Raw genomic sequence first — 25,942 nt, 5'->3', positions numbered from 1 at the left:
GCTCCTCATACCCCTCCCTTCTGTTAATATTGCAGAGTTGTTTGCAAAATGTTTATAACTCTGATTTGAGTTACAGATTTGATAGGTATCTCTTAGCTGCCTATCTTGTGCAGGAGGAGGAGAAAACCATTGATGTATACAACACGTTGTATTTGCTATGGCTATGGAAAACTTCCTCACTTCAAAAGTATGAATTACATGGGCAAAAAAGAGTTTAACTTTCACTTTTTTCCAGTAAATGAGTACTGGTGTGTCATGTTTTAATATTGAATGCTGCAACTTAAAAATTACTGAGACCATCGTTGAAGTGTGTGTCTGTGTCTATGGATTTGCGGGAAGAGGGGGCAAGGGGAAGAAGTTCCAGAGGAAGGTAGTGAAGTACCTTTACAAAAGCACATCTGAAAATTCACTCTGAAGCTGAGTGATGAAAAATATATACAGCAGCCTATGTAAAAGAAGATACTAGTCTGTGTGCAGGTTTATGACTTTATGAATTGTCTCTGGGACTGTGTTTAGGCTCTAAATGTTTAGACCAGGAGTTTTTTGTTGGGTACCTGTAATACGGATTGACTGTCATGCACAATACTGAATATTTAAAACAATTAAAAGAATTAGGCAGCATGGAAAGCACTTAAAAATGAAATAAAAATTTAATATTCTATGCTTCTGTGACATTCATGTGTTTGGTATATTGTGTTGATGGGGAAGGGGAGTGGGAATGAAGACTTTATCTTACTTAGAGCAGTAAAGTTACAAAAGGAAAGCGTAGCAAGATGGAATACTGCTACTACTGAGCCTATATTAAACTGTAAAATGAAGATCACTGTTCAGTTCTCTAAATTGTTTGGATGACCTGCTAGGTACTTAATAAAAGCAAGTGAGAAGAAGTAGTCTGACTGTCAAACTGTTACCGTAGGTGCTCCAGCTCCCGTCCGAACTTCGATGAAGTATGAAACACAGAGACCAGGTAGCTGAATATAAATGAGCTGATGTCCTTTTCAGATGCAACTTTGGAATTGGTGGTTTTGCTTTAATGATGACCAAAGTGGGTGGTTGATTGTGGTTTAGGAAGAAGCAGTGCAATTTACCAAACATTTGAATTATTGCTTTTCTTTTGTGCACTGGTTAATTTACGTAAGAAAATATCCTAGGTGAATATAAAGTTACAAGTATCTTCACAGAAAGACTTCCACACTAGAGACACAGTTTATTCCTGATTATCTGATATCAGTGGATCTAGCTAATGTTTTTTTTTAACTGGGGAAGTTTTCAACAGAAAATTTTGCAGCATGTGTACACACATACAATACAGTGAAAGTCTGACAAAACAAAAGCATATAAACCAAGAACAGTAAATAATAAACCATTGTTTATTATCAAGATGATACCAAGACAATAATATTTAGTTGTATGTTAGGAAACAAGAAGAAAACGGCCATTACCTTATAGAGACCTTTATCTTTTTTGTTGGCATGGATCTTCCCATATTAATCCCACGTGCCTATCACTGTTGGCTTGGTAACAGCCAGCTCACACTGAGAGCTACTGCACAGGCACATAAATGTATTATGCAGTTCTTATGCATTTAAGTGTTGGTAAAAATCTGTCTGTGGAGGCTGATTACGTGGCACCAATTTGTTACACATCGCCTCTGTCACACTATACTACTGCTGCATGTTTCATGCGACAAAAATCAAAACAACAGAGAAAGTTTTTAACAAGACTGAAGTTTTGGTGGGAATGGGCCACACTGTTCCTGTGGCAGGAGGTGTTCCATCATGTGTTTTCTACCACAATTATAAGAGATTTTCCATATAATTTAATGCTGGAACTTTGTGAATTTTTTTGTCTGCAGCCCTGGAGTTTGCCTTGATGGCAGCACAGTCATATTCCTAATGGAGTTCTTTAAGAACAAGCACAGAATTCCCTGTCCTCCTGAAGTTTTGTTTGGTTGGTTTTTTTAAACCATAACCTGTCATCCTAGGGGGAAAGAATACAGTAACATACTGTTCAGTGCTTGTGGTATTTCTACTCGTTTGCTCTGATTTGGGGAAACTGGCAGTGTTTATGCCTCTTATGAAATTCATCAGTCAGTTAAAATACAGCTGTATGTAATTAGGAAGATGCATTCTATTCCTGCACTTTTTTTTCCTCAGATTAAAAACATGTATTTTAACACTTCAGCATGCTCTTTTGTAACGGCCAAACACGTGAATACACTTAACGCCTCTTTGAGATTGTTTTGCAGATATATTTGGCTGAACTCTGCTGGTGCTCTGACTTGACCAGGAATACTTTAAAAGTGTTTTAGGTGGTGGAAAAACCAAGCTATTAAAACTCAGTGAGGAGCAAGATGCAGCCGTGATTGAAACACTGCTAGTTCAGTGTTTCACTAACTGGTGTGCAGCTTCTGGTCTGCTTAGAGTACAAGAGGTGCTCGCTGGATTAGTGAAGATTATGTGTTCTTTATTAGACTTAAGGCAAGATGATTATTGCACTTCAGGCTCTAAACAAGCAGTCTTGGTATGCTATATGAATATTAGGGTTTTGGGGGAAGGAGGAGGATGGTGGCTTTTTTAGTGAGAACTGACATGATCTGGGGCATGCTATGAATGTGAACTTGGTATCTTTCCTCAGTAAATTGAATTGTGTTAGGTCTGTTTTGCTTATTTTGTTCTCTTCTTGAAGACATTCATTCCTTGCAAGTAAAATTGTTATCAAAAACAGAGTGTTGGAGTCTTTTTGTGAGTGACTGAGATCTTGCCCATTCTCTTTATGCATTTCAGAGTGAAAATAAATTTTGTCCGCCTTAAGTCTCCATGAGAAACTCCTTTAAGATCATCAAAATTATGTGCAAACTAACACGTAATATCTCTTTATGCATGTATTTTTTACTTTAGTGAAGAGAGGACTCACAAAGGACATAACCTGTCTGAAGGATTTTATGAATGATCCCAAAAGAGAAGAACCTCTAGTTGGTATGTTTTTTGTTTTCTAGATGGTATGTCTTTGAATTTGTGACCAAATGGCTTTTGTTTTGAAATAAAAGGTGGAATTGTAGATATTGTTTCATTTTCTGCAAATGTGTTGAATGATTTATAGGATATACCTTTTAGCTTATTACACTAGGTACTATAAAGGCCACCTCTTTTACACCCTTAATTGTTAGACAACTTGTTCCTGAAGAGCCATTTCAGTAAAGAAGCTTTCCACAGATGACAGAATGGTTGAGGTTGGAAGGGACTTCTGGAGGTCATCTGGTCTTAAGCCCCTGCTCAAGCAGGGTTACCCAGAGCAGGCTGCCCAGGACCATGTCCAAATGGTTTTTGAGTATCTTCAAGGTGGGAGACTCCACGACCTCTCAGGGAAACCTGTGTCAGGGCTCAGTAACCTTCCCAGTCAAAGGGGTTTCCTGATGTTCCGACAGCATCTCCTGTGTTTCAGTTTGTGGCCACTGCCTCTTGTTCCATCACTGGGCACCACTGAAAAAAGCCTGGCTCCCTCTTCTTTGACCCTCCCTTCAGGTATTTATACATGCTGTTGAAACTCTCCCTCTGCCCCCGATCTTCCTCCAAACTGAACAGTCCCAGCTCTCTCAGCCTCTCCTCATAGGAGAGATACTCCAGTGCCTTCATCATCTTCATGGCCCTTTATATGTCCATGTCTCTTGTACTGGGAAGCCCAGAACTGGACACAGCACTCCAAGCATGGCCCCACCGGTGCTGAGTGGAGAGAGTGGATCATCTTCAACCTGGTGGCAACACTCCTCATGCAGCCCAGGATACCATTAGCCACCTTGGCCACACGGGCCCATTGCTGGCTCATCTTCAACTTGGTGTCCATCCAGGTCATCACCTGCCAAGCTCCTTTCCAGCTGGGCAACCCCCAGCGTGTACAGGTGCATGGCCTTGTTCCTCCACAGGTGCAGGAATTTGCACTTCCTCTTGTTCAACTGCATGAGGTTGCTTTTGGCCCAACTCCCCAGCCTCTTGAGGTCCCTCTGGATGGTAGCATGACCCTCTTGTGTATCGACCGTCCCTCTCAGTTTCGTGTCATCAGCAAACCTGCTAAGGGTACACTCTGTGCCATCATCCAGATCATTAATGAAGGTGTTAAACAGGATTGGACTTAGTATTGACCCCTGGGATGCACAGCTACCTACTGGCCTCCAACTAGACTTCATGCCACTGGTGACTTGTGATTCTTTGTGGCTTTCCGTTTGGTGGGATATACAGGTGTTTCTGTCTAGTGAGATATTTTCCCTCACTGTCTTTGGGAATACTAAAAGTAATGAGATTAATTTTAAGGTTTTCTTTCTTTCTAATTGCTGGATTAGGCAACCCTTAGGAGATGATAAGCAATGCTGCCTTAGTGTTCCTAGTATGTGCTGGTGGCCTAGAGAAATATGTTCCCTGACAAAGAGCCAAGTAGCAAATTTCCTAGTATTAGCAGGGAATGTCTCATTTAGTGAATTGTCTTGCTTTTACTCTACATACAACATTAACATTAGAAAGCATAGCAATTTATTGTAAGCATTTTAATAGAAAAAGGTGGATAGCAAAGTGTTAGTTTCTTGTGTACTCAGTTCATTTGGTGGTAGTTTATTTTCAGAGTCAAGATTTAGTGGTATAATGCCGTAGTGGGTCTGAGATGGAGTTTAGTTTCTTTAGAGCAGCCTCTATGTTTTGGATTTGTGACTAAAACGGTGTTGTTAACACATGAGTGCTTTGGGTGTTGCTGAGCAGTTCACAGCATCAAGACTGTCTTTTCTTCTTTTCTTCCACTCTGGGTCCCCACCCCTCAGCCCTGGAGTAGGCTGGGGGTGGGCGAGAGACTGGGAAGGGACACAGCCAGGACAGTTGACCCAAACTAGCCAAAAGGATATTCTGTACCACATAATGTCATGCCTAGCAATCATAGCTGAGGTAAAGGAAGAAGTGTGTGCGAGGCTGGCCTCCAAGGTGGCTGTTGAGAGACTGGCTGGGTATTGGTCTGCTTGTGGGGAGGTGAGTGACTGGTTTTCACATGTTTTTCTTCTTTTCTTTTTTTTTCACCCCCTCTTTACTTCACCTATTAAACTGACTTTATCTCAGCCCGTGAGTTTTCTTGCTTTTGCTCTTCTTATTTTCTCCCCATCCTGCTGAGGGGTGTGTGTGTGTGAGTGAGCAAGCAGCTATGTGGTACTTGGCTGCTGACTGGGGTCAACCCATCACAAATACACAGTATTGGAAATTATGATAATAGGGAACAGCTGCAGGTTTCTCCTATTTGTTTTAAGCTGCTTATAAACTTGTTACATTTAAGCTGTTCACAGTAAAACTTTTCATGCTAAAGTCTCAAACTTAGGTATTTCTGAATACTTCTAAGGCATAGTCTTTCAGTCATTTCTAGGAAAAATGAAGAAAAATTCCATTTTCATTCCTGTAATTCTTAAAAGTTTGTGGAAAATTTTTAGATTATGAAGGACTCGATTTTGTGAAGCAATCATTGTCTTTCGTACATGTGCTTTGTGCTACTTGGACACTGTCCAAATTATGTTTGACTAAGCAGCTTAAATGCAGTTTTTCAATCTAGTCCTTTGCGTGGCATTTCCTGTTCTCATTCTCTTTTTATATGCGCTTCTCCATGAATTCTCTTACATGACTGTATTGAATGAAAGGTTCTTTCTTAGTTTCTTAAAAATATCCCAGGCAGGAAAAAAGGTACATGAAATATTTTATTCAAGTGGGCTTGCAAATCTGCCATAGACAGTGTTTTTCCTTTCAGAATAAAGCACTGTAAAGAGAGTAATTTAACTGATGTGAGTAATAAGTACAAAGGACTGTTGAAGTAATCCTGAAGAAGTGTTGAAATTCTGAAAAAGGAATACTGTTTATTCATTTTGGCTTTTAATGAGCAATATTCAAGATAATACGTTTGTTTATAGTAGCCTATACTAAAATAGAGGTATTTGTAACTCTTGCATTTACAGGTTTAGAACATGTGGTTGAAATCAGGTTTGAAGGAAGAAAAGAGCCACATTATGAGTGCAAGCTGTGTGGGTTTAATACAGAAATGGCACCTATGATAGAACATCTTAGTGGATATAAACACAGAAGAGCATACATTGTGAGTAATTTTGATGCCTTTTGATCACAATTTCTTTATGATACTCCCCTTTTATTTTTTTCTGCAAATACTTGATGTAAAACACCAAGTTTGATGTTTAAAACCCCATAAAATAAATTGGTAACACCTGAGTGGGTCAATACTCTTCATGGGTCAGACCAACATGAATACCTATGAAGCTGTGAACTATTGAGGAAGTGCGATCCAGAGGTGCGTGTCTGTATCTGCTAAAACTCTGTTGCTAAGTGTTTTGATTGCCTCCAAGATCAGGTTCGTAGAACATTGGGGATATTTCTTATTCCTCAGTGTGCCCATAGTGTTGTTAAATATGGTACAGAGCATGTTACCTTTTAGTAGCAAGCTTTGCACAGTATCCATTTTTTCTATTGAAGACTACTTTAGTAACTTTAACATTAAAATTTAATTAGTTGTATTACAGAGAAAAACTAGCTCATAATGTTCAAAACAATGTTTACCAGTCTTTTGGAAGCTTGTCCGAAAGGTGAAATGTGCTGATTTTTTAATATTGTGACGAATTTTGATATTGACCATTTCAAGCTGTTTTTGTCAACAGTCTAAAGAATTTCCAGACAAAATGAAGAGAAAGACAACAGATGTAAAAGAATGCAGAGTTTCATTTCTCAGGCGGATAGCAGGAGAGCTAGAGAAGACCGAAGGGTTAAAAATGTATAAGGTAATTGGAAGTAAATTTTAAGTATCTGGTAATGTTTCTTTTATCAGTGCATTTATGTTTGACCTAGTAAATATCAAAAGTAGTGCTGACAAAGCTTGTTAAATTTCTGTGTGTTTCTAGGAAATGTAGTATTAAATTGAACTGAGGCTTAACTTAAAGCTGCCGTAAAAAATCTGGGGAAAAGAGCAGTAGTTTTAAAATTAATCTGAAAAAATTAAATTGTTTATTTTTAAGGTTAGGTTTTTTAGATAGAAAATATCCAGTCTGAATTCAGTGGTTTGGAAATTTTATTGCTTTACTTCAATTATATTTAATATTTGCAACTTAAGTTTTCTCAAATGTAAGCAAATTTTCTCTCAAACATCATTTATATTTACAACATTCTATATCTATACAATTGTGGGCTACACTATGCTGGGATAAAGTACTTGTTCAGCTTCTAAAGGGAGTTGCAGCAGACTGTTGTTATGAAATTTTAATCAGAAAATCTAATGTGAAACTATTTCTATTCCTAGATTGAAGGTTACGTAAGACCAAGTACCTCACGTAAGTCTATGAATTACTTGAATATGATAGATTTGACGTAATTGATATTTAGCCTAATTTGAATTAGTAGTTCACTCAAAGGGTTTAACTGATATAAAACGTTCAACTTGAAATAGCACAAAATGTTTTCAGAGATTTTCCAGCATTTGTGAATTTGAAATGAGAGAAGAAGGGAATTGCTAGACTTGCGGTGTTTCTTAGACATTTTTAATTGCTTGGTTTTGGAGGTATTTAAGATAACTACAGTAATTTACCAATCAAGGAAAGTGAAAAAGTATGGAAAAATGGTATTTGTTGGCTTTCTCTGAATAAGATGATAAAGCCTTCTGTACCTCATTTCAGTTGTCAGAACACATACGTGCTGAATCACTGGTAAAAGCAGAAGTTACAGTTCGTTAGGAAGTCCATTGGCACAAGCAATAGAAACAAAACCCTCAAACAGGAAAACAGCATCTTCCCTCATACAGTATGTTTGAGTTACGGCCTTTGTTACTGTAGATGTGCTATTGATGCTTAACGATGCCAACCTGAAGAAATACCTACTTGCTACCTTTTAAGCCTAGTACTAGTATCGGTGAGAAGGTAGGTTTGATTGAAATGGGTGAAGGTTGCCATAGATCAACAGTTTGTCAGTGTGAATCCTGTTGTAGTTGCCTACCATAGCTGTGCTTTTTTTTCGATTGATCATTGGTGGCTTCTGTGGATTGTACCTTTCAATACTGGTCTGCAAACAAGGTGGCAGAGGCCCTTTTTGAGCTCCGTTTGTCTCTTTTCAAGAAGAGGGAATGTGACCCAGTAATCTAGCTCGCTAATTCTCAGTTCAGAGTAAATTGACATCAATGCTTACTGACTTCTGTAGAACCGGAAGACGTGCTCACGTATCAAACCGGAACTTCAAAAAGGGTGACCCCATCCAGTCCTACGGGATATGAAGAACTAGAGGAATGGACAAGAATGAAGTTAGCTGCAAGTGTTGTGCCATTCAGTATTAAGTTTTCATCTGGTTAGGTGGTAAGGGCAATATCAAGTGAATTGCAAAGTAAACATAGTCTAGTTATTTAGAACAAAATCATGCTGTCTGGTTTAGCAGGTATGTGTCTTTAGACTAGATCATATTGGCAGAGATTGACTTCCAGCTTCAAAGCTCCCTTCTGACAGCAAGAGTGAGTTTGAGGATATAATTAAGAAAGGCCATTTGGTGGCATGTACTGCTCTGCAAGTGATGACAGTAACCCCAAATTTTGGCTGCTGCAGAGATGACATGCAAAACTAAAAGAAGGTTATGTATTCTTTTACATGTATAAATATACATGTATGTATGAGGGGCCTTGAATTGATTGATTTGTTGCTTTTCTTAAAAGAAAAATTACTGTATTTCTTTATCCTCTAAAGAAGAGAGATTATCTGAATTTTGTCTTGGGCCTCAGATTAAAAATGCTGTTTTATGAAGGTAATTCCTATAACCAGTTACTCAAAGTAGGGAGTTGAGCTTGAAGGCCTTGTGACACTGCGTATAAGGACAGTCTGGTAGTATAATATATTAAGTTCTGGTCTAATGTAGTTTCTGGATTCTGCCTATGTCCTTTATTTTTCCTCTCTAAAAACTACTCCTAATGTTGCTACAGAATACAGCAGCTAACTGGAAGTAAGTCCAGAGATTTACTTTGCTGTTTTGGACCAGGCTTTTCAGGTTGAATTATTGCTTCCTTGAAGTTGCAGATGCCGTGAGAAGCTTGGCTATATCTTCTTTAGTGACCTGTATAATGGGATATAATAGACCATTGTCAAATTGGGGGAATGCCTGGTATGTGGTAGAGCAAGACTGCCATTCAGAGGGATCTCAACAAGCTGGTAAAATGGGCCTCAGAAACGTCCTGAGTTCCAGCAAAGGTACTTGTGAAGTCTTACACCTGGGATGGAGCAACACCCTGCTGGATACAGGCTGGATACTGTTGGGCTGGGAGCAAATCTTATGAACCTGCAGGTTTTGATATATGACAGTATGAACATGAATCAGCAGCGCACTCTTGGTGTAAAGAAGGCTAACAGCATACTGGACTGCATTAGCAAAAGTGTAGCCAGCAGGTTGAGGGAAGTGCTTATTGCCTTCTGTTAAGGACTTGTTAAGCTGCTTCTGGAATACTTGTCCTGTGCACATGAGAAATTTTGGTGATCTGGAAAGAGTCAGCAGAGGACTCACCAGCTGCAAAAGATCATGAGGAGACTAGAGCATATGATGTGGAGGACAACTTTAGGGAGCTGTTTGATGACCTTGGAGAAGGCAGCAGGTAAGGAAGGGATCTAATTACAGTCTTCTACCTAAAACATGGCTACAGCAAAGGAGCCAGACTTCAAGAAGGTGCACAGGGAAAGAACAAGTGGCAACATTCGCAGGCTGCAATAAAGGAAATGCTGATTGAACATTCAGAAAGTTCTGCATAGTAAGTGATCAAGCACTGAAATTGCCTGCCCAAAGGGCTTGGAAACTGACGTTCTTGAAGACTTTTAAAACTCAGCTGGACTTGGGCCTAAGCAGCCTGATCTAATCTTGAGGCTAATCTTTGTCAAAGTGAGCAGAACTTAATTGTTAGCATGAGTAGGGTGAAGCTTCCAACACCTGAGTAGCCCTCCTTGTCTCTACTAATCTTATTTTCAAAGAGGGAGGATTTTGGAAGCTTATTGGAAAGACAGCACAAATTGAATAATTCAAGGAAAGTTATTTTGTCCAGTGTCTTCGTCTTAGAGTTAATTGTTTGGTTTCTGTTACTTATCACATCTGTGGTACTTTTATCTTTCAGGCTAGACTAGATGACCTGCAGAGGTCCCTTGCAACCTAAACTTTTTTATGATTCTGTGATTCTACCTGCAGAGGTCCCTCCCATCCTACATTTCCATGATTCTTACTTTACTGGATATGTTCTGTGAAATGGTGGCAGTCCTTTTCTCTCCCGACATTCAGAAAACTTTGGGACCTACCGTGCAACTTCTTGTTTCAACTCATCAGCATGTGTTCAACATCAGGTGGTTAAAACAGTAACACGAGTCTTTCAGCCTCATATTGTAGAGGAAAAGATGTTGTTTGTCCTGAGGATTGTTACTTATCTGGTTGCTTATCCTGGAACACTTGTGCTAATAAATACTTAAGTGATAAATTATGTACTGTGCATTAGCTGGTTCTCTGAAGCATAGCTACTGTCTTAAACAGACTGCCTTGTTCTACTGAGCTTTCCCTCCTTCCTCAGGCTTATACATTGTACTGGCAAGGGAGATGATTAGACATTCTAATTTCCATAACTTCTTGTTGGAGACTGACCTAGAATAAGTGCAACTTTGAGGTACGCCTCTACGTTCACAGAACAAAATCCAAAAAACTTTTCACTTCTTGCATAGGGGGTGTCATGCCCACCTCAGTTCAGTCATACTGACTTCTTGTGTGGAATTCAGCTGCCTGAACATAGATGCTGTAGGGTACCCTGCAAAGCTGTTAGGGCACAAGTCTCTTGTAGTCCTTTCATCAAGGATGCCTGGTTGTATATGCTTAGATTTAGGCTGCTGAATCCTGCCCTTGAAAAAAACTGCAGCCACTTTAGGGCCAGTAACTGTTCTGTTTGTGTAAAGCTTCTATTGCAGCAATACAGTGGAAACCCTATGATGTTGCTAATAATTCTTTTTAATTTTTCTAGCCCCATCGAAGAAGAAAGCAAGGTGAGAATACAAACCCTACAGGGGGATCCACAGAGATTTTGGTTTTAGATCTCTTTACTTATTACATAGATCTTCTTTTCTGTAACATATGTTGTCACGTATGAGGAAAATATTTTATATTGTTCTTCCACTGTACTTCTCCCTCTTATGTAAATTGTTCCTTTCTGTCTGTGAAGAAATAACCAGAAATAAATTTTGCTATTCAGTTTATAAGTGGATATGACTTTTGAAATCCTGCACTGGTTATGCAGTTAATAGCAGTCTGATGTACGCACACACAAAGAAATTGCAGTTCAAATTTCAAGGTGTTACTGCTTTCTGTGGGATACCATTGCTCAAGTAAGTTGTAGAAAAGGCACCCCTATTCATATAGGAAGAAAAACCCCACCATTACTTTAGTTATCTCCTTTAGCTGATCTGTAAAGAAGTTCATGAGTACTACTGATGTCTTTGAGAGTCACTCAGTATAAGGACCTTTAATAAATATAGTATTGTAGATATGCTGTAGGAAAATATGTCCTGTATTGGTAAGTGATGTAAATTTGGAAATTGAAATATTTTGATTCTAGTTACCATGAGTAAACCTGATGTCTTAATAATCTTTAGAATGCAGTTTAATATTTTCATTTCTTTTTTTTTAAGGTGGGAAGATGATTATAAACATGAGGTATGTAGAGGTAGTTATTCTGCAAGTGTCTTACATTGTAGCAGTTTCCTTATGTTTGCTTTTAATTTTTTTAAACAACTTTTGTTCTTCGGCTTCATTTGACATTTTATTGATACTATTCCAGAAGCAAAATAACTGACATAAAGACCAGAGTTTTGTGTTCATCACAGCAGAAGGGAAATGAATGCTGTACGTTGGGATGCTCATCCGCCTTAGCTCTCATAATTCTTGTTCAAAATCTCTGAGAGTCTCAGACCCAATGTCTGCAGGCCAGGTCTCCCAGCCTGTGCTGCAGTCTCCACTTCTCTGTTTTGCCCCTCTTCAGATCAAAGGTATTCTATACTGAAGATTTGGTTTAAACCTTTTGATGCATCTAAAGATGTACAGTCCTTTTTTCTAACTCAAAAGTGAAACCCAAAGTGACCTCTCAAGTATCTGTCCTGAATAGCACTGGGCACAAACACTGAGAACTGCCTAATTTTTATCTTAGTGGCAGAGATCAATTTGTAATCTGATGTATTTTGTGGTGATGTTTTGCTCTTTTAGGCCTGAGGCTGGTCAGGTACTATGCTTAGATGCAGGTGGGCACTTCACTTTTTTTAACCATGAGGTTGGACCTGAGTGAGGAAAGCCTGGGAAAGATAGCTCTTGTAGGTATGTAGCTTAGATGTAAAATGTGTTCTTCCCGTTATTGGAAGTAATGCAGTTGCATTTGTAATAGCTGCTACCTAATTACTATCGAGGGCCTAACGTTATATGTTTATGACTGTGACCTAAAATACTTACTTTTCTTTGTGCTGACTTTTGTTGTTGGATAAAAGATTAAAAGGTCTTGTTTTGTACAAGATAATGCAACAAATACTGTAGTATCAGCCTTCTAATTTTTCTTCCCCATTCTACAATCCCACAGAATGATCCTGTTCGGAAACAGAAAGCTCTCGAGTTCTTGGTATGTATGTAAAATAATTGTGATAAGAGTTGTGCAGTTTCACTGGTATGATGCAATTAATATTATGAAGGAGCCTCTGGTTACTGATCACTCTCATCTGACCACAACATTATTTTCTAAGTTCTATCTTAATGGACTCAGCTTTTTGAAAAGCTAGTGCAGCTGTAGCATATTGTCAGTGCAGAAGAATTTGCTGGATGATGTGTGAGCTCTCTACCTGTTCTCTGGATCATTCTTCCCTTTGCTGAGGAGCCACCCTGACAAGCGGTTTTAGCAGCACTGATGTTGCTCAAGTGCTGTTGACTGCCCACATCTAATGGGGTAGTTGTTAATGCTGAATGAGAGGAGCCAGTCTGGTCTTGCTGCCTGTGGTGCTGTGGCTAGCGCTGCTGCTGCAGAACTGGATAGCCAAGTGAGACTGGGTGATGCTAGAGCACAGCTGCTGGTGTTGGAGTGGAGAAGTTTTATCAGTTCAGTTGCTATTAGCGGTGTGATAGTAAGCCTTTGTTTGTTTTTTGGGTTTTTGTTGTGAAAATATCTGCCCATTAATCTTTGACCATTTATTAATGACTCCATAAAAGTCATGTTCTGTACCTAAGGCAATTACAAAATTTCATCTGAGTCTGAATTATGTTTATACACTAAATTGCAAGTAGAATGTTTAGGGATGCATGCTTCATTACCAGCTGAAGAGAATTTTTTTTTCTTTTTCAGTTTTTCTTTTTTTTCTTTTAAGCTGTGATTACTTGTGACTTTAGGAAGAGGTAGAGACAAAGCAAGTCTGGAGATAATCAGTAAACTACCAAAAATTGATTTTTATCTACAGGAATCACAGCTATTCCTTACAGCAGAATGCCTATATTCTTTTAACTTCCTGTAATCACTTGTAACTTTATATACTTACTAATCAGTCTCTTTGGATGTTAAAAAGACAGATAACCATAATTGTTCTGCACTTCATAGAATTATATCAGTATCTTTTGGTGTCTTTTATTCCCAAAATTACACATAGGAAAATTATAAAGGAAACTTTTCATCCTTTGTTACTAAAATGGGGGAATCAAAGGCATTTGATGGTGCCGAAGCTTACTTTTTATTCAATTTTCTACACAGACAACACACATTTAGGACTTGTGCCCTTCTCCATCTGCAACGAAACATTCATGATTGACAGTATGGGAGTGGCACAGACATCCAGGGTTATGTTTCACCTCTTATCAGGCCGTAATTATGTTCACAATTTTATTTTTTCATATGCATGTTTCTGTGTGTACATATATAGTATATGTCTTACATGTCAACTAATAGTATAAATGGTCATACGAAAATCAAAGTATAGCTTTGATCTGTTTGTGTATATGACCTTTCGGCATCCTAATGACCAATTCTAACCATGTTTTTCTACAGGAGACTTTTCACATCACCTCAGACTCAGAAGCAACACTTGTTGTTCATGTAACACAGGAGCTCACGGAAGCTTTGAAGGCCTTTTGTGAAAAGAAAGCAGCAGTAAGTAACTTAATCTTGCCCAGAGCTCTTTTACCTTTGGGAGGAAAGGAGTTGTTGAACTCATAGTGTTAACACCCTGCCAAACTGTAACAGTTCAGACATAGGTCAAAAAAACCCAGTTAAATATACTTTAATCTTTTTTTTACAATTCCTAAGTACAAAATACATTAGTTGCATGGCACATTTCTGTTAGTTTTCCATCATCTTCCATCTGTTTTGGTTTTCTTTTGCATGCATTCTCCCTCTGTTTTGGTAGGATTGCGCTTCATGATTTCCGGTTGTCAACGTTCCTTTGCAGTTCGTTGCTTGAATGATAGCTTTTCTTCTAAGATTAATCAGGCTTTAAGTGCTACCCAAATGTGTCACTTCTTCCTTTGTGGGTGTGTGGATAAGTCTTTCTTACTGGGGACTTAGAGCTCTGCTCCCACTTGAGAGCTTTAATCTGTTAAGACTAACATAGACGAGATGTTCCTGTCTTTCTGTTGGCCCTTACAAACCTCCATAGCTTTTTTGCATAAAAACTGAATACCTGTAGAAAAAAGGGTCCTAAGAGGGACCAGAATTTGTACAAAAATGACTCATCACCTCTGGCAGCTACTGGTTCACAAAATTCAGCATGTGTTTTTCTGTAAGATATTTCAGATTGGTTTCTTAGGCATTAATAACGTATTCCATGTCAGCTGAGCTATGGTAACTGTCTTTGTGCAAATGCCACCACCACCTTTTTGAGAGCTGCACTTTCAAAATGTCATGTATTTGAATATAATATGGTTCTCATGAGCTAGTTAAAAATTGTCCTAGCTTAGTCTCAGGCAGGAGCTGAGCCTTTCATTCTCCATTCCCCAGCTAGAGGCAGGATATGCATATCATAGAATCACAGAATGGTTTGTGTTGGAAGGGACCTTAAAGATCGTCTAGTTCCAACCCCCTGCCATGGGCAGGGACACCTTCCACTGGACCAGGTTGTTCAAAGCCCCAGCCAACCTGACCTTGAACACTTCCGGGGATGGGACATCCACAGCTTTGCTGGGCAACCTGTTCCAGTGTCTCACCACACTCACAGTGAAGAATTTCTTCCTTACATCTAATCTGAATCTACTCTCTTTCAGTTTAAAGCCATTACACCTTACATTACACACTACATGGCCTGGTAACAAGTCCCTCTCCAGCTTTCTTATAAGCCCCCTTCAGGTACTGGAAAGCTGCTATAAGGTCTCCCTGGAGCCTTCCCTTCCTCACGCTGAACAACCCCAACTCTCTCAGCCCGTCTTCATCGGAGAGGTGCTTCAGCCCTGTGATCATCTTCATGGCCCTCCTCTGGACTCGCTCCAACAGGTCCATGTCCTTCTTATATTGAGGGCCCCAGAGCTGTACGCAGCACTCCAGGTGAAGTCTCATGAGCAGAGTAGAGGGGGAGAATCACTTCCCTTGACCTGCTGGTCACACTTCTTTTGATGCAGCCCAGGATATGGTTTGCTTTCTGGGCTGCAAGCTCCCATTGCCAGGTCATGTTGAGCTTCTCATCAACCAACACCCTCACGTCCTCCTCAGGGCTCCTCAGTTTGTATTTGTGCTTGGGATTGCCCTGACCCATGTGCAGGACCTTGCACTTGGGCCTTGTTGAACTTCATGAGGGGCCCACCTCTCAAGCCTGTCAAGGTCCTTCTGGACGGCATCCCTTCCCTCCAGCGTGTTGACCGCACTACACAGCTTGGTGTCATCAGCAAACTTGCTGAGGGTGCTCTCGATCCCACTGTCCATGTCACTGACATAGGTGTTAGACGGCACCAGTGTGAATACCAACCCCTGAGGAACACCACTTGTCACTGGTCTCCACTTGGACATTGAGCTGTTGACTGCAACTCTTTGAGTGCGACCATCCAGCCAATTCCTTACCCATCGAGCGGTCCATCTGCCAAATCCATAGCTCTCCAATTTAGAGACAAGGCTGTCGTGCGGGACTGTGTCAAATGCTTTGCACAAGTCCAGGTAGATGACATCAGTTACTCTTCCCTTATCCACCAACACAGTAACCCCACCATAGAAGGTCACCAAATTTGTCAGGCACAATTTGCCCTTAGTGAAGCCATGTTAGCTGTCACCAGTCATCTCCTTGTTTTCCACGTGCCTTAGCATAGTTTGCTGGGCACAGAGGTGAGACTGACTGGCCTGTAGTTCCTCAGGTCTTCCTTTTTTCCTTTTTTAAAAATGAGGGTTATGTTTCCCCTTTTCCAGTCAGTGGTAACTTCACGGGACTGCCATGACTTCTCAAATATGATGGATAGTGGCTTCGCAACTCCATCTGCCAGTTCCCTCAGGACCTGCAGATGCATCTCATCAGGTCCCATGGACTTGTGCACTTTCAGATTCCTTAGATGGTTTTGAACCTGATCCTCTCCTACAGTGGGTGGTTCTTCATTCTCCCAGTCCCTGCCTTTGTCTTCTGCAACTGCGGCAGTGTGGCTTGAGCTCTTGCCAGTGAAGACTGAGGCAAAAAAGTCACTGAGTACCTAAGCCTTCTCCATTTCCCAGGTAACCAGGCCTCCTGTTTCCTTCCGGAGAGGGTGCACATTTTTCCTAGTCTTCCTTTTATAACCAGCATACCTGTAGAAGCTTTTCTTGTTGCCCTTGATGTCCCTGGCCAGATTTAATTCTATCAGGGCTTAAGCTTTCCCAACCTGGTCCCTGGCTGCTTGGGCATTATCTCTGTGTTTCTCCCAGGCTATGTGTCCTTGCTTCCACTCTCTCTAGGCTTCCTTTTTGTGTTTGAATCTGTCCAGGAGCTCCTTGTTCATCCATGTAGGCCTCTTGGCGGTTTTTTGCCTGACTTCCTCTTTATTGGGATGCGTCACTCCTGAGCTTGGAGGAGGTGATCCTTGAACATTAGCCAGTTTTCTTGAGCCCCTCTTCCCTCCAGGGCTTTATCCCATAGTACTCCACCAAGCAGATCCCAGAAGAGGCCAAAGTCTGCTCTCCTGAAGTCCAGGGTAGTGAGCCTGCTGTGCACCCTCCTTGGTGCTCTAAGGATATTGAACTCCACCATTTCATGGCTGCTGCAGCCAAAGATGCCCTTGAGCTTCACGTTCCCCACCAGCCCCCCTCCTTGTTGGTGAGAACAAGGTCCAGTACAGGACCTCTCCTCGTTGGCTTCTCTATCACTTGGAGAAGGAAGTTACCAGAATGCATTCTAGGAACTTCCTGGATTGCTTATGCCCTGCTGTGCTTATGCCTTCCAACAGATATCAGGGTGGTTGAAGTTCCCCAGGAGGACCAGAGCTTGTGAACGTGAGGGTGCTCCTGTCTGTCCATAGAGAGCCTCATTTTCTTGGTCTTCCTGGTTGGGTGTCATGTAGCAGACCCTCACTATAATGTCACCTGTCCCTGCCCTCCCTTTAATCCTGACCAATAAACTTCCAGTTTTCTCCTCATCCATCCGGAGGCAGAGCTCCACGCAATCCAGCTGGTCATTGACATAGAGGGCAACACTGCCTCCTTGTCTCCCCCGCCTGTCCTTCCTAAAGAACCTGTATCCTTTCATTCCAACACTCCAGTCATAGGTGCCATCCCACCATGCCTCTGTGATGCCAAGAAGATCATAGTCCTGCAGGCATGTGTGCCTCTCTTAACTCCTCTTGTTTATTCCCCATGCTATGTGAATTTGCATAAAGGCATTTAAGTTGAGTCCCGATGAAGCTGACTTACTTGCTGGAGTGGCTGGAATTCCTTTGTGATGCTCTTCAGATTCTCTCCTGCTGACCTGTCATCCTTCCCCAGGCTCTGGGCATCTATTGCTGGCACTGGCATCACACTGGTAGAAGTGGGATGGATTGAGGTTCTCCTCCCCCAGCAGCTTTAGTTTAAAGCCCTCTTCACCAGCTTGGCAAGCCTATGACTGAAGATGCTCTTCCCCTTCCCTGACAGATGGACTCCAGCAGACCACATTGCCCAAAGAGAGTCCCATGGTCTAAGTAGTTGAACCCCTGGCTATGGCACCAGTCCTGTAACCATTTGTTGATTCACCAGATTGAACAGGTCCTTTCAAACCCCTTCCCTTTGACCACAAGGCTTGATGAAAAAATTATCTGTGCTCCAGGGTCCCTTACCACCACTCCCAGGGTTTTGTAATCCTTCTTGGTACTCCTCAGACTGCTCCTGGGTGTATCACTGGTGCCCACGTGAAACAACAGCAGCAGATAATAGTGAGTGGACTGTACAGGGCTTGGTAGTCTCTCAGTGGCAACCCTTATTTGAGCGCCTGGTAAGCAGCACACCTCTCTAGAGAGTGTGTCATGTTGGCAAATGGGTGCCTCTGTGCCCCTTAGAAGAGAGTCACCCACTACTGTCACCTGTTGCTTTTTCTTAGCTGTGGTGGTTGTTACACAGGGAGCAGATTAGGCTGCCTTTCTCAGCTCCAGCGTCTCTCCTGGTGTGACTGGTCTTTCCTCTTCAGTCTGCAAAGAGGTGAAGTGGCTCTGCAAGGGCACTGTGGGCTTTGGGGGAAGTGTCTATTTCTGCTGGCCCTTGCTGTTGCAGCCATCCATTATTCTGCATTATTGGCCCCCCTCCCTTCTGTGTCTGCCAGTGGGGGGAGTTTTGGGCTGTTTGGCTGTGGGTCCACTGCAGACTGCTTGTGGAACCAGCTGTCTAACTCCTTCTAGCCTCCCTGATTTTACACAGCCTTCTCATCCCCTCCTGCAGCTCAACTACCTGCTGCAGGAGGTCCTCCACCTGGGCACACCTTGTGCAGGCAGGTTTGCTGCCTGTCCCTGCCCCAGCAAAAAGGTTTAGGGGCTTCCTGCGGTCTGAGGGCTGCCCTGCGGCCTCTCCCTTCAGCAGCTCCATCTGGGTGGAGGCATTGGCCACTGCTGGGGTAGATGGTGCAGACCCCCCAGCTGAAGCTGCAGCCTTTGCTCTTCAACAAGTGCCCACCATTCGGCCTTGAGGGTCGGGTAGGATGAGTGCCCATGACCTGTGCAGATCGTCACGGAATGATGCCTGGTTGCTGGGTTATGTGTGCTTCAAGTCTCCCACTCGGCCAGCAGAACACCCCTCCTTCATAGAGGTGCCCTCCTACACAAACTGCTGTGCCAGGCCTTTTGTGGGAGGCAGGGTGGCTGCCATTACTCCTGTCCCTGCCCACACCTTGTCAGCCACTGTCATGAGAGATGCTGGCTCCTGGCAGGCCTCTGTGCTCCCCTGGGGTTTCTCTGGCTCAGGAAACACCCCTGTATGCCATGGTCCCCTGCAGAACATGCCTGCATGGGAGCTGATTGCCTCTGTGAGTGACTGTTGGTGGCGGTTACACCGCATTTATATCTGCTGCCATATGTACTAGTTTTATATTTTAGCCAGGTGATGTTGAGGGATATGGGGCAATAAGGTAAAGAAATTTGAAAAAGGTGACATTGTCTTCCCCAGACACCTCATTCTGTTCTCCAGACATGTACCTCTTCCAAATAATACTTTTGAACATTGTGCTTTAATGTGGTAACTGTGAACAACAAAACAACACATCGTTCATATAGAATTTGCTGTTGCCTGAAATTGTACTCTGCTAACTTTCCATGGGGAACTTACTATTTTGTTTTTGAATGTTCAAGATTCGAGTTTAGAAACAGACATTCTGACCTTTTGCTTTATCTAGGTTAATTACACTAACAGTCTGAGGCCACTGATGTCAATATCTCAAGGTGAATTTCCAGGAAGGAAAAGCATGCCAAAACATTATAAGCCATATGGAAAATCCAAAGGTAATTTAGGCACTTTGTTCTACTAGTTTAAATCTACTCTTAACACCGCCCGGATTGCGAAAATTTACTTTTATGGCCAGCCATAGTGCTTTTTTTGCTAGAGTACTCTGTGTCTTTGCCCTCTGAGTCAGTTTAGGGTATCATCTTCTGAAGCCTTAATGACTTAAACCGTGACAGTCTAAAAACAGCAGTAGAGGTTACTGGAAATCCAGGCAGTTACACCTGCCTGGCTTTGGTGTGAAGGTGTGTCAAGGTATCTTCAAAGAAGTATTTGCCTTCCTTACGTTGAAAGTGAATGTACCAGTGCTGCTAAGGGATACAAGGAAAGAGATTCTTAGCTTGTTTCCTTATGCTGCTGGCATTCTAAATGGTTGCCCTCCTCTACTTCCCACAAATCTTAGGGTGGAAAGAAGTTCAGTAAGAAAAGATGTAAGGGTGAGCTGCAAAAGTAGAGCTTTGGTAACTTTTTGATTGGCTGTATTTCTAGAGGATTTACAGGCTTTAATTTTGTAAACCTCATCTATTTTTTTTTCCCTGCAAACTGGAGAACTGATGTGTTTAATAAGAAAACAAGCACTGACAGAAATTCTTATGATTTAAGCTAACCTATTTTATTTCATATCCACAGTGGATTAAGAGCACATGTGCTACCACCATGTATCAAATCAAAGGTATTGAGTTCTTGAGAGATGCTAGCTTTACTATTTATAATCGTTCTTATGTACTGTTAGTGTATTCTGATCCCCATGAGCTCTCTTAGGTACATGTTACTTGAGAAGCCTTCAGATGGTAATTCCACTGGTTGATTTTTAAGATTCTTTGACAGTAAAGCAAAGTATAGTTGAATTCAGACGATGTTTTAGTTCAAGTGATTAATTGATTTGAGTCAGTTGTTCCCCCCTATTATGCTTTGATTATATTCAGCTTTACAAATGCAGTCAAACAAAGAAGGCTGATGTTTGCTAACGCAGTAAATATGCATTAAATGCCATATAAATAGTCAGGCAAAAAAGTTAAGTTTATTTTGCAAACAATTGCACCAGTTGCATTTAACAAACTAGTAGTGCCCTTTATTTACTTATTTATTTATTTATCCATTCATTCATTCATTCATTCAGGAAATTCTAACTGGAATCAAGGTTTTTTGTCTCAGTATGAAGAGTGTTCTGCAGATACTTCTTTTGCTCCTGGTAACTCATACAGTTACCAAACAGATGATGGATCATCTTCCTATGGACTAAGATCTAATGACTTTGCAATGATGTCTGAACTCAGGGACTTTTTTGCTCTTCAGACTGGAGGTCCTGCCAGTGGTATCAGTGAATGGCTGAGGCAGTTCAGCCGATCTGCTTCTGGCAGTAATTCAGCTGGTGGGGCCTCTTCCTATGAGACAAGTCCAGTGAGCAAGTACTCGGCAGAATACATGCCCAACGAAGTGCGAGGAAATAAGCTCCCTGATAACAGAATGTCACATGGCGGGGAAAGTACAAATTGGAGGAATCAACAAGGATGTTCAAAAGCAAGGAGTATGTGTGATCAAGGATTACCCTATCTCCATTCTTCTGCCTCATATCCTTCATCTGGAAGATATTCCACAAACTATCCTTCACAAAGCTACTCCTCTTACAGGAATGATGAATCTGTGAATACTTGTTCACCTTCTGCAAATTCTGCTCTTTCAGGAAGAGGTGGCTGCAGGTGGAACGAGGACTCTAGGTGGAACGAGGACTCTAGGTGGAACGAGGACTCTAGGTGGAATGAGGAGTCTAGCTGGAACCAGGAATCTAGGTGTCAAGGATTCAGGCAGCAGAAGCCAGGCCACAGGAGTGATTGGGGGTCACATGAGTACTCGTTTTCTGGCAGGGGTTCATACAGAGATTACCAGCAATTCAAAAGCTCAGATAACATGTTTGATGAAGATGCTGTTGGTCCTACTCCCAACGTTTTGGACAGACTACAAGGAAAGGATACACCTACAATGACCAGGATGCTTAAACAGTTGGCTCCGTATTATCCAGCCCTTCAAAGTAAGATTGTGATTAGTTTTCATGTAAAATGAGTTACATCAACATATTTGCTTTAACATGAGCAGGAGGCTGCATGTTGCAGAGGTAGTATGCTCCGTTCAGAGGAGTTGAGTTAATTTTGCTCAACATCTGTGTCAGTTAAAGAATGGCGTTAATTGCCTGTCTGAGGAGACTTTGCCTCTTGACAGCTAAACAGAGCTGCGAGCGGGAGGAAATGTTGATAGCACAAAAATTTCCTGAACAGAAAGTTTTGGCCTGGGTCATCTTGTATCATGATCAGAGTTTGTACTGTTGGGGTGGCAACTATGGGGAGGGAATGTATTGGCATAAAGAAAAAAATACTGGAATGAGTGCAGAATCGAACTAGGATGGCATTAGAAAATACTCCAAATGGATCAAACGCATTGGGATAACAAAAAAGAAATGTTATCAAAGAGCTGGTTTGTTATATGACAAATTATTTTTTCCAATTATTATAGAAATATTCCTTAATGCTAAACATAGTGATATACTATTCAAAAGAAAAGATTCTCCTTTGGAAATAGATTTTAAGAGGGATTTAAAGGGAGGTGGGCATCTGCTACTGTATAGCTGTCTTTGAGTGTGAGTTTGGAAAAATGCAAACTATGCTCATGGTACTAGAATTAGTTCATTAACTAGGTAGGTAGTTAAGAGTACAACTTTAATTTTAACATTCTATGTGGTGTATTATGTGAAATAACGTGAAACAGAAGTAACTTTAAATGTTTTTATCTCCCCTTTCTAGAACTAAATATTCAGACATTAGTCAATGTGCTAGTAGAAACTAGAGGAAAAGATTAAGGAGCCACAGCAGATGAACTGGGAACACATGAAGAGGTTCAAGAATCTCCATCTCTTGGCTTTCAGGAAAAAGACTGCATTTAATCTGTGTTTGACTGGTTTTGGAAGGGGAAAGGGAGGTAGGGTTTAATTTTTTAACATGTGAATTATAGGTGGAACACAAACTTGCACATAACGGAGGTGAACATACTATTTTGTTTAGGCTTTTTTAATGTATTTGTTATATCTTAGTATATTACAGAAAAAAATCTTTTGTTATTTTTTGAAAATATGTTAATGTTATTCTGTCAACAAAAAGCTAATAATCCTTTTAACACCCTTCCCAACTCAGAAAAAACCCAAACGTTTACTTTTATGTTATCTACTTAGAAAGAATATTCACTGAAAACACAGGTCCATTGCACAGAAATTCAGGTTTGCTTTTCTTCACACAAATGGAAGGCCAGTTCTGTTAATTTAAGGCTTTATGATTAGCATATTTTAAGAAATTGATGCACTACATTTCTGTTTAGACAAAGAAAGGAGAATGTCCCAGCAAAGGTATTCTCTGTCTTAACGTGATGCTACATGAGGAAAATGTAATCTGTTCTGGAGGATTGGTATGTAATGGGGGATATTACCTGCTTTCATTTTTGCAGCGTAAAAAGAGACGTGAAATATGCAGGGGTTTTTAATCATGTTGTTCAGAATGAAATGGTTACAAATCAACTTAACTCATTTGATCAATTGATCCATACTAAAATAAAAATTCTTGATTCTTTCTACTGGCAAAAGCGTACTAAGAAATAGAATCTATAAGGTAATCAGATAAAATAATGGGGCAAAATAAATCATCAAAATGACACGCTAACTGAGAAATACTTCCCAGCTCCTGATGTTTATCAGTCGTTCATACTTACGTTTTCATTTCCCCACACTTCTGACCCATGAGCTCGTGAATGCCTGGCTTTAGATGTCTACTTCGTATAATCAAATCCAGTTTGTATGTGGCTAAAGAAATGAGTACAGTGAGACAGTTTACTCCCCAGAGCCTGTTTTCCCTTTCACTGCTGTGTTGCGGACTATCATTTTTCTTCTTACCCATACCAGAAATATTTCTCTGTCTCTGTGCATTAAATAGTTGTGCTAATCCAGGATTAGTCTTCATGAGCTGTCACACATCTTCTTGCATTCACTAAAATAATGTTTTGGATCTTGTCATGTAAATTTTAACACAAAGGCAACAAAGCAATTGATGAGAGAGCATATAAACCCAATTCCCTAAAATTCTTCTTCTGTAATCATTTTGCTCGTGCATCAGAAAAGATCCACTTCCCTTTTTCATTCCTGTTCACTGTTTCCTTTTCTCCTTCTCATGCTTATTGAAGGGTTTAAGTAGTTTCTAATGGCATAGACTCAGCGGTTGTGCTGTACACTTTTATCCATTGAAGTGCCTAGTGGACCTTCTTGCTTAAAGGAGAAAAACATTATTTTCTTCCACAGGTGTCTGCCAGAGTTTTGATTGAAAACTCTGTGCGACTAATCAGTTATTATCTACATTTTTAAAATATCAGAAATTATTTCTATGAATGTTACTACCATAGCTGTTTTTTCCATAGAAAGTGTAATGCAACTAAAATTCTGAAACCGTAGAAAAATGTTGTTAGAAAAATGTTACTGCTACAGCTCTGTCCACTCAAGGTAAGCCCTTTTCATCTGAGGTTCTTGTGGGGAGCTTGTTTTTTCCCACATGTCACTGCCTTTGGGATCTTACTGCCATCCCAGTGGCATGCAGCAGCTGCGTCATCTCTGCCCACATTAGATGATGCTCTTTCTGCCTACACATTCCCTTCTTTCTTTTCATTCTGGGGAACAGTTTCTGTCCCTGCTTGTTGTGCAGGGACCTACGCTGGGGGAATGGTTCTTGCATTTTGAAATGGAGTTGGAGTAGTGACCACATTAGGATAGGAAATGCTTTTCAGCATTGATTTACTAAAGGTTTCCTGAGCTGTTGGTAGCATTTGGAGCCTTTTAAGTGCCCCTTGCTGCTCTGTTTTGATTTTCAGTCCTTACCAAAATCAGTGAAGTTCCTGAGGTGATTGTCTGTTAGTTCTTATACACAGGCACTCCCATGCAGGGAATTTGTTTTAAGCTGGTGGTATCTTGCAATATAAAGTCCAAGCCTGCCTTATCTCTTTATGTGCAATGACTACCAGCAGTGTGTTCTTCTCAGTTTCTTTCAATCACTTGGCTGAAGCAGTTTCAGCTGCATCACTGCTTTCTCCTTAATTCTCTTCTTATCTGTCTTCTTTCCAAAGATCTTCCTAGCTTTGGAAATTAAGAGCTTCAGTTTGCAGTTTCTGTACTGATACTGGCCTAGGGTTTGCCACTTGGCACTCCCAGGTTTGACTGACTTTTGGTCTATAGCTGTCACCTCTGCGACTGGTTTCAAAGACTTTTTTCCTGTGTCCCATATCACGAACAGGTATAGCTGACTTGTGTCAAACAAGGAGCTTCTTTCTGATTACAGGAACACATTCCTTCCTGGAGTTCAATTTCCTAGTGTTCAAAAGAAGGGCAAATAGAAAGAGGCAGAAGCATCTTCAGGATGCAGCTCTGCAAAGAGATCATTTATCCCTGTGACAGGAGTGATGAATGTTTTTCCTTTTTTGGGGGGCTGTGTAGAATTGTGAGTACTAAGCATCATTGACTCAGTTGGAGAGCTTCTGTGGCACCTTCCCTTCCTCTGCAGGGCCAGGTACTTGCAACTCAGACTGTTTTCTTTTACAGGGACCCTCTCTCAATCAGTTTTTGCCAGTGGGGACATCCACCCTGAGGACCTCTCTGGCCATTTCACTTCTTTCTTTCTGGCCAGCAGCTCATCCTACAAACATGACTTACAAGAGGTGGTGACTTTGCATTGTCTTACTTGTTCACACTCAGTTCAACCCTGCCACCTTTAAAGGGGGATTCAGCTGATGCTAGAAAAGGATAGCATAAATCCAGGCTTCTGACCTGTTTGGCGCCTGACCAGCAGTGTCCACAAAGGCACGAGGTAGGAAGACCTTGTGGAAAAAGAAAAAGTAAAATGTGCCTTGGAAGTTCTGTCATCCTACCAGTTACTTCTTTGGTAGGATTGCATGAGCCGAGACCTCCTGTTGCTTCTGTTCTTTTGTTTTTGATCTA

General features: G+C 41.1%; 1 protein-coding gene across 5 annotated transcripts in view; it reads left to right on the top strand.

Moving 5' to 3' along the window:
* Positions 1-23,550, top strand: part of LOC142053205 (uncharacterized) — a 37,523-nt gene extending 13,973 nt beyond the window's left edge. For 3 of the 5 annotated variants that reach the window (XM_075084486.1, XM_075084489.1, XM_075084490.1), the window contains 12 exons: positions 917-967; positions 2,901-2,978; positions 5,972-6,108; positions 6,683-6,802; positions 7,318-7,348; positions 11,032-11,053; positions 11,696-11,720; positions 12,631-12,669; positions 14,077-14,178; positions 19,823-19,928; positions 21,047-21,955; positions 22,722-23,550. In XM_075084486.1, coding sequence (XP_074940587.1) covers positions 917-967; positions 2,901-2,978; positions 5,972-6,108; positions 6,683-6,802; positions 7,318-7,348; positions 11,032-11,053; positions 11,696-11,720; positions 12,631-12,669; positions 14,077-14,178; positions 19,823-19,928; positions 21,047-21,955; positions 22,722-22,777 — 1,676 coding nt within the window. In that variant the 3' untranslated portion in view covers positions 22,778-23,550. Of the gene's footprint in view, positions 1-10; positions 188-916; positions 968-2,900; positions 2,979-5,971; positions 6,109-6,682; positions 6,803-7,317; positions 7,349-11,031; positions 11,054-11,695; positions 11,721-12,630; positions 12,670-14,076; positions 14,179-19,822; positions 19,929-21,046; positions 21,956-22,721 lie in introns of those variants that run through there. The other 2 variants (XM_075084488.1, XM_075084487.1) reach the window with 2 other exon arrangements.
* Positions 23,551-25,942: the final 2,392 nt, after the last annotated feature.

The sequence above is a fragment of the Phalacrocorax aristotelis genome, chromosome 2 (genome assembly GCF_949628215.1).
Source record: "Phalacrocorax aristotelis chromosome 2, bGulAri2.1, whole genome shotgun sequence".
In the NCBI taxonomy this organism is placed as follows: Eukaryota; Metazoa; Chordata; class Aves; order Suliformes; family Phalacrocoracidae; genus Phalacrocorax; species Phalacrocorax aristotelis.
The sequence above is the reverse complement of the archived record's forward strand: the minus strand, read 5'-3'. Positions and strand labels throughout refer to the sequence as shown.